The 14,293-nt window shown below is 44.2% G+C and overlaps 2 protein-coding genes across 2 annotated transcripts; one reads left to right on the top strand and one right to left on the bottom strand.

Annotated features, from left to right (window-relative positions):
• Positions 1–537: 537 nt before the first annotated feature.
• LOC306794144 (B-cell receptor CD22-like) lies at positions 538–5,343 on the top strand. The gene is made up of 9 exons (XM_079292076.1): positions 538–699; positions 1,555–1,696; positions 2,645–2,720; positions 3,073–3,453; positions 4,053–4,358; positions 4,472–4,732; positions 4,822–4,906; positions 4,973–5,012; positions 5,110–5,343. The coding sequence occupies exons 3-9, from the start codon at positions 2,648–2,650 to the stop codon at positions 5,323–5,325; spliced, it is 1,362 nt and encodes a 453-aa protein (XP_079148202.1). The 5' UTR covers positions 538–699; positions 1,555–1,696; positions 2,645–2,647; the 3' UTR covers positions 5,326–5,343.
• Positions 5,344–5,367: 24 nt separating this feature from the next.
• On the bottom strand, positions 5,368–14,270 carry pck2 (phosphoenolpyruvate carboxykinase 2 (mitochondrial)). Its single transcript, XM_079292075.1, has 11 exons — positions 13,793–14,270; positions 10,774–10,986; positions 10,489–10,673; positions 10,061–10,131; positions 9,678–9,813; positions 9,382–9,569; positions 8,807–8,969; positions 8,453–8,668; positions 7,804–7,941; positions 7,427–7,522; positions 5,368–7,236 (listed from the first exon to the last, which is right to left on the bottom strand). Exons 1-11 carry the CDS (start codon positions 13,822–13,824, stop codon positions 6,767–6,769), a joined length of 1,908 nt encoding a protein of 635 aa, XP_079148201.1. The 5' UTR covers positions 13,825–14,270; the 3' UTR covers positions 5,368–6,766.
• Positions 14,271–14,293: the final 23 nt, after the last annotated feature.

The raw sequence follows: 14,293 nt of genomic DNA, 5'->3' as shown, positions 1-14,293 counted from the left end.
CATTGAGCATGTACACACAGACTCATGATTGCTATGTAACTGTGGAGGTAACAGCTGATATAATGTGCAGAAGTCAGCATTACGGTTTATGTGAGTGTAAAATACATGAAGTTCGTACTTTCACCTGTTCAAATACGTCATTATTATTATTATGTAATGTGAGTTACGTGAAATATATACATGAATGCTCGCAATGAGTCGTGTAATTTGTACCAAAGATTTGAAGATGTCGTAATATCTGACTTCCTCATTCACAGAACTGCCTGTATTTCTGCACTATTTTCGTCATGGGTGTGATGTCAAACCCAGTAGTGTACATTTCTTGAACAGCAAGTCCGCTTTCTTTCATGGTTAGGTGGTTCGTAACTCCCTCATTGGACTCTAAAAACATCACACTTTATTTTTTCTAGCTGTGGGCTCATTTGGTAAGGACACTTCAGCGCTGGACGAGGTGAGCAATTCACCAGCACAAGAACAATCTTTTTGTGTGGACGAAGAATGACACCAGGTTTGGCCGCAAGCCAGACATTGTGATGTTCAACAGTAGCGGGACAGTTACCACATATCCATGAGTTTTACTGGAAACCACTTCATTTTCCAGTTTCCTCAAAACGTACACAGACGTATATTTCTTCAGAGCTGAGAACAAACCTTTCATGGCAACAGCTTCCTGTGATCCTCTTCAAATAACAGTTCAAGGTAAGTGAGGTTGGTTGTGTTCGTAGGTTTATAATGTTGTCGTGGCAGCTTCGGCTTCAACTGCAAACACCGTGGCCCCTACCTTGAACTACTGTAGGACTATCGACAGTCTCATCTGATGCCAAATGTCACAGAAACCAGGTTATTCAAAATGTCCTCAAATTGGGATATATGGCATGTGCCCAATTCTTCAAAAAGAGAAGTGTGATGTGGTGATGTTCCATCCCTCCTTCACATTTATCCTCAGCAGAGGACAGGCTCTACATTGATGTATAAACATCCACATGAATTTGGAACTGGTTTAAATGTCCCATGATGAGGTTTTTCCACATGGTTGAAGCTGACTTTTACAATAAGGGGGTCAAGTTTGCAGATGTTGTGGATCACTGGTACAAACTGTAAAGGACTGTTTTGTTTAGTGTGAAATAGGTGATTTGAAACCACAGATTCTCCTCCAAGCCCCAGGATTGAGATCTCAGGTGATCTGAAGGAGAAGGAGTCTGTCTCTATAAGCTGCTCAGCTTCCACTCCCTGTCCACACTCTCCTCCTAAACTCACCTGGAACCTCCAACAAGACCCTCACATCATGACAGAGGAAAACACAGATTGAACCTTCACAACTAAAATCCAGAAGAACATCACTCTGTCAGACAAACATGATGGATTCATCATCACCTGTTCTGCCAGATATCCTGTGAATGAACTCTAAATGTGTCCTTTCTTCATTTAGAATACTTTCATTTCATCATTGGCTGGTAAATGAATGGACGTTGTGGTATTTTCAGAATCCAGCAGTGGTTGTAGAACAAATGTGGACACAAGTGTGTGAATTATAGATTTATTTTCCATTCTCAGGAACACCAGCAGTGATGTTTTGACCCACCTTCCATGAACTCCTCCTTCCTTTCACAGTCCATCTTGGTTCACAGACCTGTGACTTCTGCATTGACCTGGTCAGACAGCACGGCTGCACTGAGGAAAAAACACTCACTCCAATGTAAGCTGATGTCTGCTACAATCAATCATTTTAGGATTGAATGGCAAATGGTAGAAAACTGTCTTTCTATATCTTTAATATTTCTATTTCTTCGAGTTATGATAGATTTAATTATAATTATTCACGAACAAATTGTCTGATTACTGCAGAAGCATCCAGAGGACTGACTTCCAGAGATACAGTTTCTGCAATAATCTGTGTGAAACTGGCTCCTTGATGGGACATTTTCATGTTTTTCTTTTTAATATAAAACAGAATAATCCTGAACTTTTGTCTGCTGGTGTTTATCAAATGTACTTTCTGAAGATTTTAATATATATTTGAGATGAATAGGAAGCAGAATGTTTAGCTATTGGGGAAAGTCATTTATTCAATGATGAAATTGTAACAACACAGATAAAGGTTTGTGAGGTTCATCAGTCCTGTGATGCAGAGCAACAGAGATAAAGCTCAGTGTGATCCACAGTGACTGGACTCAAGTCACTGGCTGTTACATGTCCTTATTATTGTGATTATAATTATTGGGATATACAGCATGTGATATATAAAGATTATAGAAGATATAGACTCACAGGATATGAGCAGTTAAGGGAAGAACTCTGGTAAAAGAACAAACAACAGCACTCACTCTGTGCTCTTAATTCAAAGGAAGTCGACTTGGTGTTAAATTACAGCAGCTAAAAAAGGGAAGTTGGTTCGTTGGACTGTTGAAATTCATGAATTGCATTATTTTCTCTTTAAAACCACCAACCAAAGGATCTATTTGTCACTCTCTTGTTGATGTGGGCTTCTTTGGTAAGACAACACTCATGCTTTTATTCTCATCTGACACTCTGACTCGTACTCATTTGCAGCCTTGTGAGCGGTGGTCTCTTGACACAGTAACTTGTGGTTGTACAGAGCATGTTGAACGCTTTGTAAAATCCACTGTTGTGTTTGTGAATCCAGGTGATGAGCGTCATGGCAGTCCGGTCTGTGAGAACGGTGACAGCCAACATGTTACTGAGTGTCTTCTTTCTCTCAGGTGAGCTTTTGGTTCAGTCACTTGTATTCCTCTTGAATCATTTACTATTTGACACATATCATTTTACCCTAAATTCATGTGAATGTTACAATCTGTATTCTCTGCGTCAGCTCTTCTGTCACTGAGACGAGACTGACTTAGTTATGTGGAGATATAGACGGGTTGGTCATCACTGGGGTCGGCCTCGTGGGGATAGTTGTTGTAAAACCAAAAAAATGAATCAATACAAAAACTGTTCAAGGAAAAAAGACCACAATGCAAAATATTACTGCTGAAGTATATTTCTCTTCATGTTTGTGTTGTTTTTTTCCACATGTTAATCACCACTGTTAATCATGAGTCTGTTTCACAGGTGCTTTGGCTGATTGTATTCCGGATCTAAATCTATTCATTACTGCACCTCAAGAGATGGAAGCACTGACTGGATCTTGTTTGCAAATCCCATGTAACTTCAGTGCTAAATCAGGGAAGGAATTCGACATCACAAGAACACTCTTCGGAGTGTGGATTAAAAATAAAGCTGACTTTTCAATATCTAATAATGTGATTTTCAACAGTAGCAGGAAGGATAGCATCTATCCAATGAATCTAACTGGAGACCTGAGTCAGAACGACTGCAGCACTTTATTTTCTAGTTTAATCACATCATACACAGACATGTACTTCTTCAGGATTGAGAGCCAGCCATTTCGGGCAATAGCTTCTTGTGATCGTCTTCAAATAACAGTTCGAGGTAAGAGAGTTTTGGTTTTTATCAGTCAGTCTATGATGTTATTGTTTAGAATAAAAAGTGATGTCAGTTGAAGCTGACCTTCAATGTGAATGTAAATATCTGCTACAGAGACCAACCAGAGAATGAAATGTTTACACTTCATGGATATTAATGGAATATTTTTGTGTACTACTATTAATAGTCCCATGATGAAGCTGCCTGTTCATGCAGACCTTTGCATTTAACACTAGAAAAAGGGGAAGTCTCATGAGTTCAGTTTTTTTTAATCTACATTCATGAGTGTAAGTTTACATTTCATGTTACCCCTACAGAGGGTCACAAGATGAATCTGAGGGGTCGTGAGTTTATTAATGGGAGAGGAAAAGAGAGAAAAAGCAATTTCTGTTCACAACTCAGAAACATCAGAAAAATGAGAAGAAACCCCGAACAAACACGTTCTTCTTTTTTTAATAAGGAATCACAATCCAAAAGCTGTTACTGGAGTAAAAGTACAATAATTTGCTCTCAGATGTAGAAGAGTACTGCTGGCATGGCAGTAGACTCCTGGTCTTGCTGCTGTGTTCTTCAGTGTACAATCTGTATTTGATTTGAAACCACAGATTCTCCTCCAAGCCCCAGGATTGAGATCTCAGGTGATCTGAAGGAGAAGGAGTCTGTCTCTATAAGCTGCTCAGCTTCCACTCCCTGTCCACACTCTCCTCCTAAACTCACCTTGAACCTCCAACAAGACCCTCACATCATGACAGAGGAAAACACAGATCGAACCTTCACAACTAAAATCCAGAAGAACATCACTCTGTCAGACAAACATGATGGATTCATCATCACCTGTTCTGCCAGATATCCTGTGAATGAAGGAAAAGATGTCAAGACATCAGAGGAGACAACGACTCTCAATGTTTCATGTAAGTCTTTGTTGTTGGATGCTCTCAGCACATGATGATTCTTCTCTCTTAAGGATCTCGTTCAGGCTCTGATGCTGCTCTCTTTCCTCACATCTCCGTCACATTCTCCTCAGACGCTCCCAAGAACACCTCGGCGTCCATCAGTCCACCAGGTTCGGTGTCAGCAGGTAGCCGGGTGAACCTGACCTGCTCCAGCACAGCCAATCCTCCCGTCAGCCGCTTCACCTGGTTCAAGATCAGCAAAGATGGACCCGTCACTGTATCTGAAGGAGACTTTTACAGCTTTAATGTCACTGATGGAGGAGTTTATCACTGTGTGGCCACCAATGAGCTCGGGAATCAAACATCATCAGAGATCCTTCTGACTATTAAAGGTAACTATTAAAAGGACTTCGATCTTGTCACATGTTCACATTGTCTTCATTCAGTCACTTCTATTTGTTTTGTTTCATCTTGTCTTGAGGCGAAGTTAACCTTCTACAATTGGGCTCAGTTCTTGGCGGAATCATTGGGATCATCGTACTCATCTGTGTGGTTGTCTGTGTTTGGTAAGTATCAGAAATTAAATCTTCTTCTGGCATTCTGTATATTAAACCCAACCTTTTGTCTTCCAGGCGTTTGAAGTCAACACATCCAACTGCACAACAGAGTCACGTGAGAACATAAAGTCTTTGTAGTTCTGTAATCATTTGGAAGGATCCGGCTGAAGGCTCACCAACACTTCCTGTTTGCTTTATTTATACATTTGCAGAGTCTGACTGTTGAAGAGACAGCGAGAACAGAAGACGTCCATTATGGAGAGATCGACTTCTCGAGGCGCGGACCTGAGCCGTCCTCCGTCTCGGTGCAGGACATTGGACAGCAGCAGGACACGTTGTATGCACAGGTCAAAGTGTCCAACTCTGCAAGCGATACACAGACTGCTGACGTCCCAGAGGAGCTCTACGCTGAAGTGAAGAGAAAATGAGTGTTGTCTTGTGGTCACATTTGGGTTGGATTCTTAATTTGCTTTTTACTTCAACAAGAAGCTTCATCTCTGTTTCTGTAGAAAAAGAAACGGGAGAAAATGCAATCTTCATTGCTCACAGTTAATTAAAGGGGAACTCCTGCAGCTCAGATAGGTTTAGCCAGTGATCGAGATACCATCATCTTTATTTTTGAACTGACTTCCTATGGGTGGCTGTGTGAAAGGAAATGTGTTATCGGATCACTTCAAATAGAGCTCCCCAAGCTCTCAATAGGGAAGTATTCTGAAAGACATCTGTTCACACGTTAACATTGTGCTACAAGATTATATTTACCTTTTAAATGTTCGTGTCATTTACTGAGCTCTTGTTTCTTATTTTTTTTTGTATTCTCCATTTTTTATTTGTATTTTAATAACTTCAAAAATGAACATGAGACACATTTGAAGACATTTATTCATTGCACCGTAATAAAAACCATACGACTTCTAAAATTACCTTTTCATCTCAGTTGCATTTATTGGTCCAACGTTTCACATATTGCGTGTAAACACCACCTGAAAATCGCACAACTTAATCAACCATTACATAAGCGGCAAAATTAATTATGCGTATAACTCCCAGTGCAAAATGGTGTTTCGAGAACTTCATGGTGTTGTGATATAAATTGATTTGAATATGAAGCTTAATTGAAAATAGAAAGGGCAGTTCCTGAGACTCAAGTCAATAGTGTATTAAAAGATCTGGTGCTATAACTCACTTAAAAAAAATATATGAGTAACTTTTTTTGTCAGAATTTTGCCAAAAACAGATCTTAGAACATTAGCAACCTGGACGTTGTAAAACGTCTCAAAAGGCACCACAAGGCCGTGTTGATTGTGTTTTAGTACAATGCCAGGTCTTGTCAGTGGATGGAGGTCGTGACATTAGCTTCTCATGAGGAGTTTGACAACGTCAAAGAAATCGAACCTCCATGTTGAGACAAACCTCCCTCCTACCACCAGTCTCTCTCATCAGTGTTATTAGTGGAAAGTCTGTTCACAAAGTTGTTGCATTGTAGATTATTAGCTTTTTATCTCTGGCATTTTTATTCCAAACAGATTTCTCTTCATAAAAAAAGAAACACGAGAGTCACTGGTTGTGTTTTCACACACAGAGAAAGTTGACTACTGGCCTGGCTATTGGTCTTTTTGAGGTGTAGTTTTTTTTTGTTGATATAATTGAAAGAAAAAAAACTGAATAAATCATCTTTGACTGAGCAGCGAGTACTAGAACTCTCTTATACCTGCATTTCATGGATGAAACCCAATCTGTGGTGACAGACCTAAGTTCTCTGTGTATGTAAACCCAGCCAGTGACTCTTCAGCGCACCCTAATGATCTGAATCCCGAGTCATCAGTGACTACCGCCCTGTTTCTGGTTGAACTTCCTGTCCGTAGCGTTTTAATTGTGCACTCGGTCCTCCAGGGCCTTCAGCTCAGCCTCCACCTGAGCTGGCAGATCAGCTCCAACCTGCTGGGTGAAGTAGGCTCTCAACTCCTTCGTCTCCCTCTGCCAGAAAGCCTTGGGCACGTCGAACAGGGCGCCCATATCCACGTTGCCGCTCAGACCTTTAGTGTCGATGGCGCCATCTTCTGGCAGCCAGCCGATGATGCTCCTCTTGGCCGCCTCGTCCTCCCTCTCCCGGCTGCAGCGCTTGAAGATCCACTCCAGTATGCGGGCGTTCTCGCCGAAGCCGGGCCAGAGGAAGGCGCCGGTCGCCGGGTCCTTTCTGAACCAGTTGACGTGGAAGATCTTGGGCAGGTGTGTGGGGGCCTTACGGCTCTGCATGCTCAGCCAGTGAGCGAGGTAGTCGCCAAAGTTGTAACCGAAGAACGGCCGCATGGCGAAGGGGTCGTGCATGATCTCCTTGCCTGGAGGATAAAGAATTGGCTTTAGTAACAGCACTAGTAACGTCCTATTATCATAAAACACCTCATCAATAGGAAAACCCTGCAATGGCTGAAACACAATATCAAAAGTCAACCAGATCAGAACTGTAAATCAGTACGAATGTATTTTACCGGGATTCAGACCACATGGAGATCAGGTGCGCGTTAGTACCTTTGTGCTCAGCAGCTGCCGTGGCTTCAGACCTCATGGAGGCTCCAACAAAGACTCCGTGTTGCCAATTGAAGGACTCGTACACAAGAGGGACTCCTACAACGTCAACATTTGATCACGTTTAATGCAGTGCTGCTTGTGTGCTGCTCGACTTCTCACGTTGACGTGCAACACAAACTGTAACGACTCAAACATGTAATGTGTTAAGAGAAGAAGACAACACGAGCACCCTTTAGCTCACTTCCCTCTGTGAGAGTCACACCACAGAAGACTAACAAGTAAATGCTTGGAGAGGTAAAACATGCATGAAAATGCTAATAATATTCAAATAAAGTCTGCGAGTGTTGAGAGAAAAACTCAACGAGAGCAGCACCAACCTTCCGGCCTCCTGCCACCGAAGATGATGGCGTCGATGGGAACGCCCTCCTCACTCTCCCACTGGGGGTCAATGATGGGACACTGAGCCGCCGGGGCACAGAAGCGGGAATTGGGGTGGGCACACGGGGTCGAGCTTCCTTTTTTTTTTTTTTTTTTTTACAAACAGGAAACACCAGTTTAGTCTACCTTCAACATCACAGTAATCTTTAAAAAATAAAAATAAGGATTTTGTAATATCTACATCTGAATGTGGTTCATACTGCGTCTGATAAACAGGTATCTCCATTTATATAGCTGGCATTGCTTTAACATACCACGAGATGGCACGGTTTACACTATGGCTGTTCAGTTGACTCTTTACATATTAGTTTGATTTATCCAAAGAGTAATATATATACACACACACGTTTTATATGAGCTTTGCCTGCTCTGTTTGAGGCCTAAGAACAACTATAACTGATGTCTTTGTTGGCAAAGAAACAAACACATGAGTCAAGCTAAAATGAAATCAGTAAAACTGCTGAGTATTCAATGAGGTTCACGAGAAACAAAGTGGTAAAACCAATGAATCTTCTCTAGAACTGCTGAACTACAAGCAGGACACGTTAGACTGCTGCCTTCATAACAGCCGGGGCACGCCGGTGTTACCTCTCTGCCAGGCTTTTCCGTGCCAGTCTGTGAGCGTGACCCCGCCTGCGGGGGGGTCGAGGCCCTCCCACCACACTCCTCCGTCGCTGGTCTCGCCAACGTTGGTGAACACGGTGTTTTTGGCGATGGTGGCCATGGCGTAGGGGTTGGTCTTGTCCGAGGTGCCGGGTGCCACGCCGAAGAAACCGTTCTCCGGGTTGATGGCTCTCAGTTTCCCTGCAGACACACGCAGCCGCACACGCGCGCACACACGCGCGCGCACACACACACACACACACACACCGTGAGCATTCAGAGATTCGCCACCTATGCGAGTGATTCAATGCGCGCGGGACATCGTCCTCCCCCTCTCACCCTGGCCGTCGAACTTCATCCACGCAATGTCGTCGCCCACACACTCGACCTTCCAGCCTGGCAGAGATGGTTTCATCATGGCCAAGTTGGTTTTACCACAGGCGCTGGGGAAGGCCGCCGCGACGTAACGCTTCACTCCCTGAGGGTTGGTGATACCCAGAATCTGAGAGGGGAGAGAATCATTCAATACTGGCCAAAGTTATATTAATAACCAAAAGTAAATCCCATCACAGAAAGAGATGTTGATACTGGCCTGCAGGTACTTTTTGTTGGGACCATCAATTTAATTTTCACATTTGATCCTATAAATAACTTCAAAAAGGCCTAATCTGTTATTTATTATTAGATTTTTTCCTTGTATGTTTGCATATAATTTGATTGATCAATCAAAAACATGTTTTTAAACTGCGTTCATGAAGCTGACTGACACATGTAACAGCATGAATCTCGATTCCTTACATAAATTAGATCATCACACTTTGATTCCAGAAACAAACGAGCATCTTTTTAATTCCTCTCCTCTGGAGAGTTATGTGTGAGGCATGAGGCTTTAGGCAGCAACGTATCACACGCACCAGCATGTGTTCGGCCAGCCAGCCTTCGTCCTTGGCGATGCGCGAGGCGATGCGGAGGGCGAAGCACTTCTTCCCCAGGAGAGAGTTCCCTCCGTAGCCACTGCCGAAGGACATGATCTGTCTGGAGTCTGGCAGGTGAGATATCAGCACCTTCTCTGGGTTACAGGGCCACGAGTTGACCAGAGGGGCTGGAAAGAGGGGGGGAAATACCAGAGTGGGGGAATTTGTAAGATCTTGTAAGTTTCAAGCAATAAGAAGCACTTAAACGACTTGTTGCATGCTCTTAGAATGTGTACCTTTGAGTGGTAAAGGCCGTCCCAGAGAGTGCTGACAGCGGACAAACTCCGCCCCTTCAGACAGTTTGTTCAGCACAGGTGTGCCCATACGAGTCATGATCCCCATGCTGGCCACGACGTATGGCGAGTCGGTCACCTTCAAGCAGAACAAAATGTTTCATCACCCTGATCAACAACCTGCAACATTCAGCAAATAATAAAACGATGAAGTGCTCCAGTAACATATTAGAATATACTGCGGAACAAATTACTGTAACACATCACGGCAATTTATAGCGACAGAGCAAATCATTTGTATAGCTACAACACGGCAGGCTTATTGCTTTATTACATGCCCCCCCCCCCCTCTACGAGTATAAAGTGTGGTGGAGTCGGGTCAGTACCTGGACACCATATTTAGACAGAGCCGAGCCTACAGGACCCATACAGAAGGGAATCACATACATGGTCCGACCTGCAGAGAGGACACAAAGGAGCGTGAACAACACTTTAGTGCAGTTTATTTTTCCACTACAGGCAGCACTGCATCGATAGACACATGTTGATACGGTGGTTATGTTGGCCCAGAGATATCAGAACCGTTCCTTCAGCAGCACCCTGTGGAGTTTATGACCACTAGCATTATTATGGAACAATGTTTTCAACGAGCGGGTCTCCGGTTTGTTTGTAACATGCACCAAGACACGGTGAACACGGGGGTAACATGCAGCACGATAACAATGGCAGAGAAGAAGACTTTTAAAGGGAAGTTGAAAGCACACACCTTATGACAACAAGGGACATAACATGTTGTTTCCATGCACCACTGTACCTGCCATGCAGCCCGGGAAGCGCTCCTTTCTGGCTGTCTGCCAGTCAGACTCGCTCATCCAGCTGCCCAGCTGGCTCTTCGCCCCCCCGGCAGGGATGGGGATGGTGTCCCTCTGGCTCTTGGTCACAATTACAGTCTTGCTTTCCACCCGAGCCACGTCCTTTGGGTCCGTGCGTGCCAACCAACTGCAAGAACAGAGGCGGAATCAAAGCGCGATGCAAAAGAACGTGAATGCACGCCACTGAACGCATGCTATTTGGGACACAGAATTTGAAAAGCCCTTACCAGTTCTCGTATTTGGACAGCTTCTTGACCATCCCCTCGTTCTGCAGACCAGCCAGGATGTTGGCCGCTTCCTCCGGCGTCCCCGTCACCACATGCACACCGGTGGGCTTACACTCATCCACCGCTCTCTTCACAAACTCGGCCACCGCCGGGGGCAGCGAGGCGATGGAGGCCAGAGACCGAACCCCGACTCTCGCCCCGACGCCGCCGCGTCTGAAAGAGTTCGGGCATTTCGGTCATTTGTTACTTCTTTTTTGGGACCTTTACTTGTGACTTAGGGACGTTCCAACCACGCCGATGGAGTGTACAGTTTAATCCTATACATAAAATACACATCATGCCATGTTTTGAGACGATGAGAACATGAACAGCAGCACTTTGTGGACTTCCCATGTGTAGGACATTGGTGTCAACAGCTCTCTGGCTCAAGTGAAGACACTCCGTTGAGCGGGTTAAGACAAGTTCCGTCTCTTACGAGGTTAACTTTGCTCCAGATATAATTTTGTCTGCCTCTTTTACTTACAGACCTCTTGTTGGAAGTTGGCACAAACCTTGGATAGGTAACACGAACACTTAATAAGTTTAAACGACGCCCAAACTGGAGTTGTGTTCTTTTCATGCGGCAGCAGTAATAGCAAGATGCCCTTTGGTGCAACCTGAGAGCCTCAAACAGACACATAAAGAGGGGGGCATGCGGGGGGGGGGGGGGCCGGGGCCCATGATATTCACGAACACCGGCCACTGAGAGGGCAGTGGATATGCAAGCTGTTAAAAAACACAAGCCTGCGTGTGTGCGCATTTCCTGTCTGTCCATATTAGAAAACAAAGCACACACACACACACACACACACACACTGTCTGTCTGTGGACAATGTGGAGGACCCCGTGCGACCTCTTTGAAAATGTGAAAAATTCATAAACCTGTATCCTCAAATGAGAAGCCCTGCAAATAACCATTTGAGCCAAAACTATTTTCACCCATAAACAGTCCCACATCAATGGCTTACTCTACTGGGAATACAAATCACACTCTTCCACTTTGTTGTTTCACAGACAATGGGGTGGTCCCGTCAAGTGCAGCCACGCGGCTCCCAATTGGCTGCACCGAGCGCTCCATTATGCGCGCACACAGACACGCGTTGACTTGTGCATGCAGTCACACAAGTAAATCTGGTTGGAGCGCACAAAAGGGGGCACTAGGGCAGCAGGAACACAGAGACAATAACACAGCTCTGACAGGGCACAGAGCGGAGAGCCGTCTAATGCAACCGCAGGGTTCAAACTCCTTAACAAGTGACCTGTGCTGGACCTGTTTAATTATTGATGCGGGAGCAATCACTCATGAACAGACTCGTTTGTGTTGAACACACTTTTAGCATGCAGTTTAAGGTCAGTTTTCATACTGAAGATGGTATTGTCTTCCTGTTCGCCCACCAAAGTTCAGGTGACAGACAATCAGAATCAAACAAACGATGAAGTTCAAACAAAATCTGCATTTTAATTTTACAGTTATTATTCTCCTTAAAAGACAGTAGAATTGAGCATCAGTCAAAGATAAGAAAGTAAAGTACTGTGCCCTTTGTTGTAAAGAGGGAATTAGAAACATGGCTGATGTGTGGCAGACAACTGCCAGTTTTTGGAGGATCTTTTCGGCTTTTTGACCACGATCTGAACAGACGAATGATTCGCTGAAGGGGATCTAAAAAGAACATTAGCGTTACTGTTCATTCATCTCAGCAGCCTTGATCGCCAAAAAAATAAAAGGCACTTTGTCAGTAAAAACGGATGAATCAGTCTCCTTTAAAACAGCTCCACAGGACGTCTCGTCCCCACAAATCAATTACCTAGGCCTCCAATAATCCCCTCTGTGGTGCCACCAATTACTGTAACCATTTGCTTGGAGCTGAATATTAACTTCAACTTCTCAATTTTTGTTGATTCTTCATTCTGCTGAAGCACGGCCGGCACAAGAGATAAACGGTCAAATGCAGCGAGATGGGATTAGCAACTTTGTTGAGATGCTTTTTTTTTTTACTCATGACTTGTGCTCCTCTCAAGCTTGTGTCCGTCTCCCCGTTCCTCAACCCATTCCTGATGAGAACAAGCAGACCTGCGCTTTATAGATGTAACATAGATCCATCCTTCATACTTAGATCTGGTATCCATTTTTTTTTTTTTTTGTGTCTGTCTCTAGCTTCCAGCTGGGCAACTCTTCCTCCATACACACCTCCAAATCCACAGGCCAATCCTCACTCAACACAACCCGACACGCCTACACTCCCTTCCGGTCAACAGCCGCCTTTTCTTTCGGGCAGTCTGCCGAAGATCCAGAAGTAAACCCAGAGTACCACTTGTCTTAAAGCATGCACGCGTGCGCAATACTTCACACATGGTAAAGAGAGTACCCGGAGAAACAAATAAACCACACACGGAACATACTCCAGGACATTCAGGCAAATAAGTGGAGTGACGACTATACATATTGACATGCACTAACACGGGGTCAGTGTCTCGCTCACATGCATCTTTAGTGACACAATAATAGCAACCACACGATGCCATGGGGGGCTCACATTGACTCCAGAGTCCCTGTGTGATGGGGTCTGATCACAAAGCCTGGGGGAGATGAAGAATGCAAAAAGACAGACTTTTTTTCCAAAATGAGAACCAACTGTGGAGTAACGTTACGTGTAGTTAAGTCGTTGCTCAGTGTCATCCGGGCTGAGATCAAGTTTCAGACAGCAGACAGCGAAGGAGGATTTAAGGATCGTGGAGTAGTGGCCCAGGTCTCATCTTACTGGAAAAGTAGCTATAAACTTGGACTGTTTTTCATTGTTTTACTTTTTTGTTGTAAGCCTGTAAAGTCGCAGATGTAGCCGTTTTGTGCATTCTGAACGCCTCTGAAGTATACAGCCTAACGACACTCTCTAAACATGAGCTTAAGTACAATGAAACATATTGTTCCCGAAGCTAAACATTTAAAATCCTTCTTTTTTTTTTTTAAGTCACAATTACTCACCTTCGTATTACTCCCAGTAACAAGCACGACATTTTCGGTGTGAAAATAATACTAACTTATAAAAAATGAAAGTGCAAAAAGGCACATTTAGGTTAGCAGCAGAGGGAACAGCAGCAGTGGTGGTTAGAGCTGGTCTCTGCTCATATCGGAGCTCGGAGGGGACCTTGCACTTTGTTCAACGTGGACATTCACACGGACAGACTTTGATGCAACCGGCGGACTGACTAGATGTGTCGTCCTGCTGCACGAACACTACTGATAACTTCCCGGAGTGTCCGCGAACGCCTCACTGCTTACAAACGTGGAGAGCCGAAATATGTGCTCTGCTCAACTTTGAGGAGGTGGAGGCGCGCCTGCTTTCAAATTTAAAAAATGTAGTTCACCTATTCTGAGGTTGTGTCCATATTGTGGTAATTATACCTCCTGCAAACCACGGACTTATCGACCGGTTTCCCCTCCCGACTGACACGAGTCTCCAAAGAAGCACCGCAGAGCAGCACA

This window comes from Melanostigma gelatinosum (assembly GCF_949748355.1).
Source record: "Melanostigma gelatinosum genome assembly, chromosome: 20".
NCBI classification, from domain to species: Eukaryota; Metazoa; Chordata; class Actinopteri; order Perciformes; family Zoarcidae; genus Melanostigma; species Melanostigma gelatinosum.
This window is presented reverse-complemented; position numbering and strand designations above follow the sequence as displayed.

Coding starts and splice junctions, on each gene's coding strand:
- LOC306794144 (XM_079292076.1), top strand. CDS start 2,648: ATGAGCGTCATGGCAGTCCGGTCTGTGAGAACGGTGACAGCCAACATG. Junction 4,359..4,471: donor AACGACTCTCAATGTTTCAT/GTAAGTCTTTGT, acceptor CATTCTCCTCAG/ACGCTCCCAAGAACACCTCG. Junction 4,733..4,821: donor GATCCTTCTGACTATTAAAG/GTAACTATTAAA, acceptor TCTTGTCTTGAG/GCGAAGTTAACCTTCTACAA.
- pck2 (XM_079292075.1), bottom strand. CDS start 13,824: ATGTCGTGCTTGTTACTGGGAGTAATACGAAG. Junction 10,674..10,773: donor CTGTCCAAATACGAGAACTG/GTAAGGGCTTTT, acceptor CTGTTCTTGCAG/TTGGTTGGCACGCACGGACC. Junction 7,237..7,426: donor GGCAGCTGCTGAGCACAAAG/GTACTAACGCGC, acceptor TTTATCCTCCAG/GCAAGGAGATCATGCACGAC.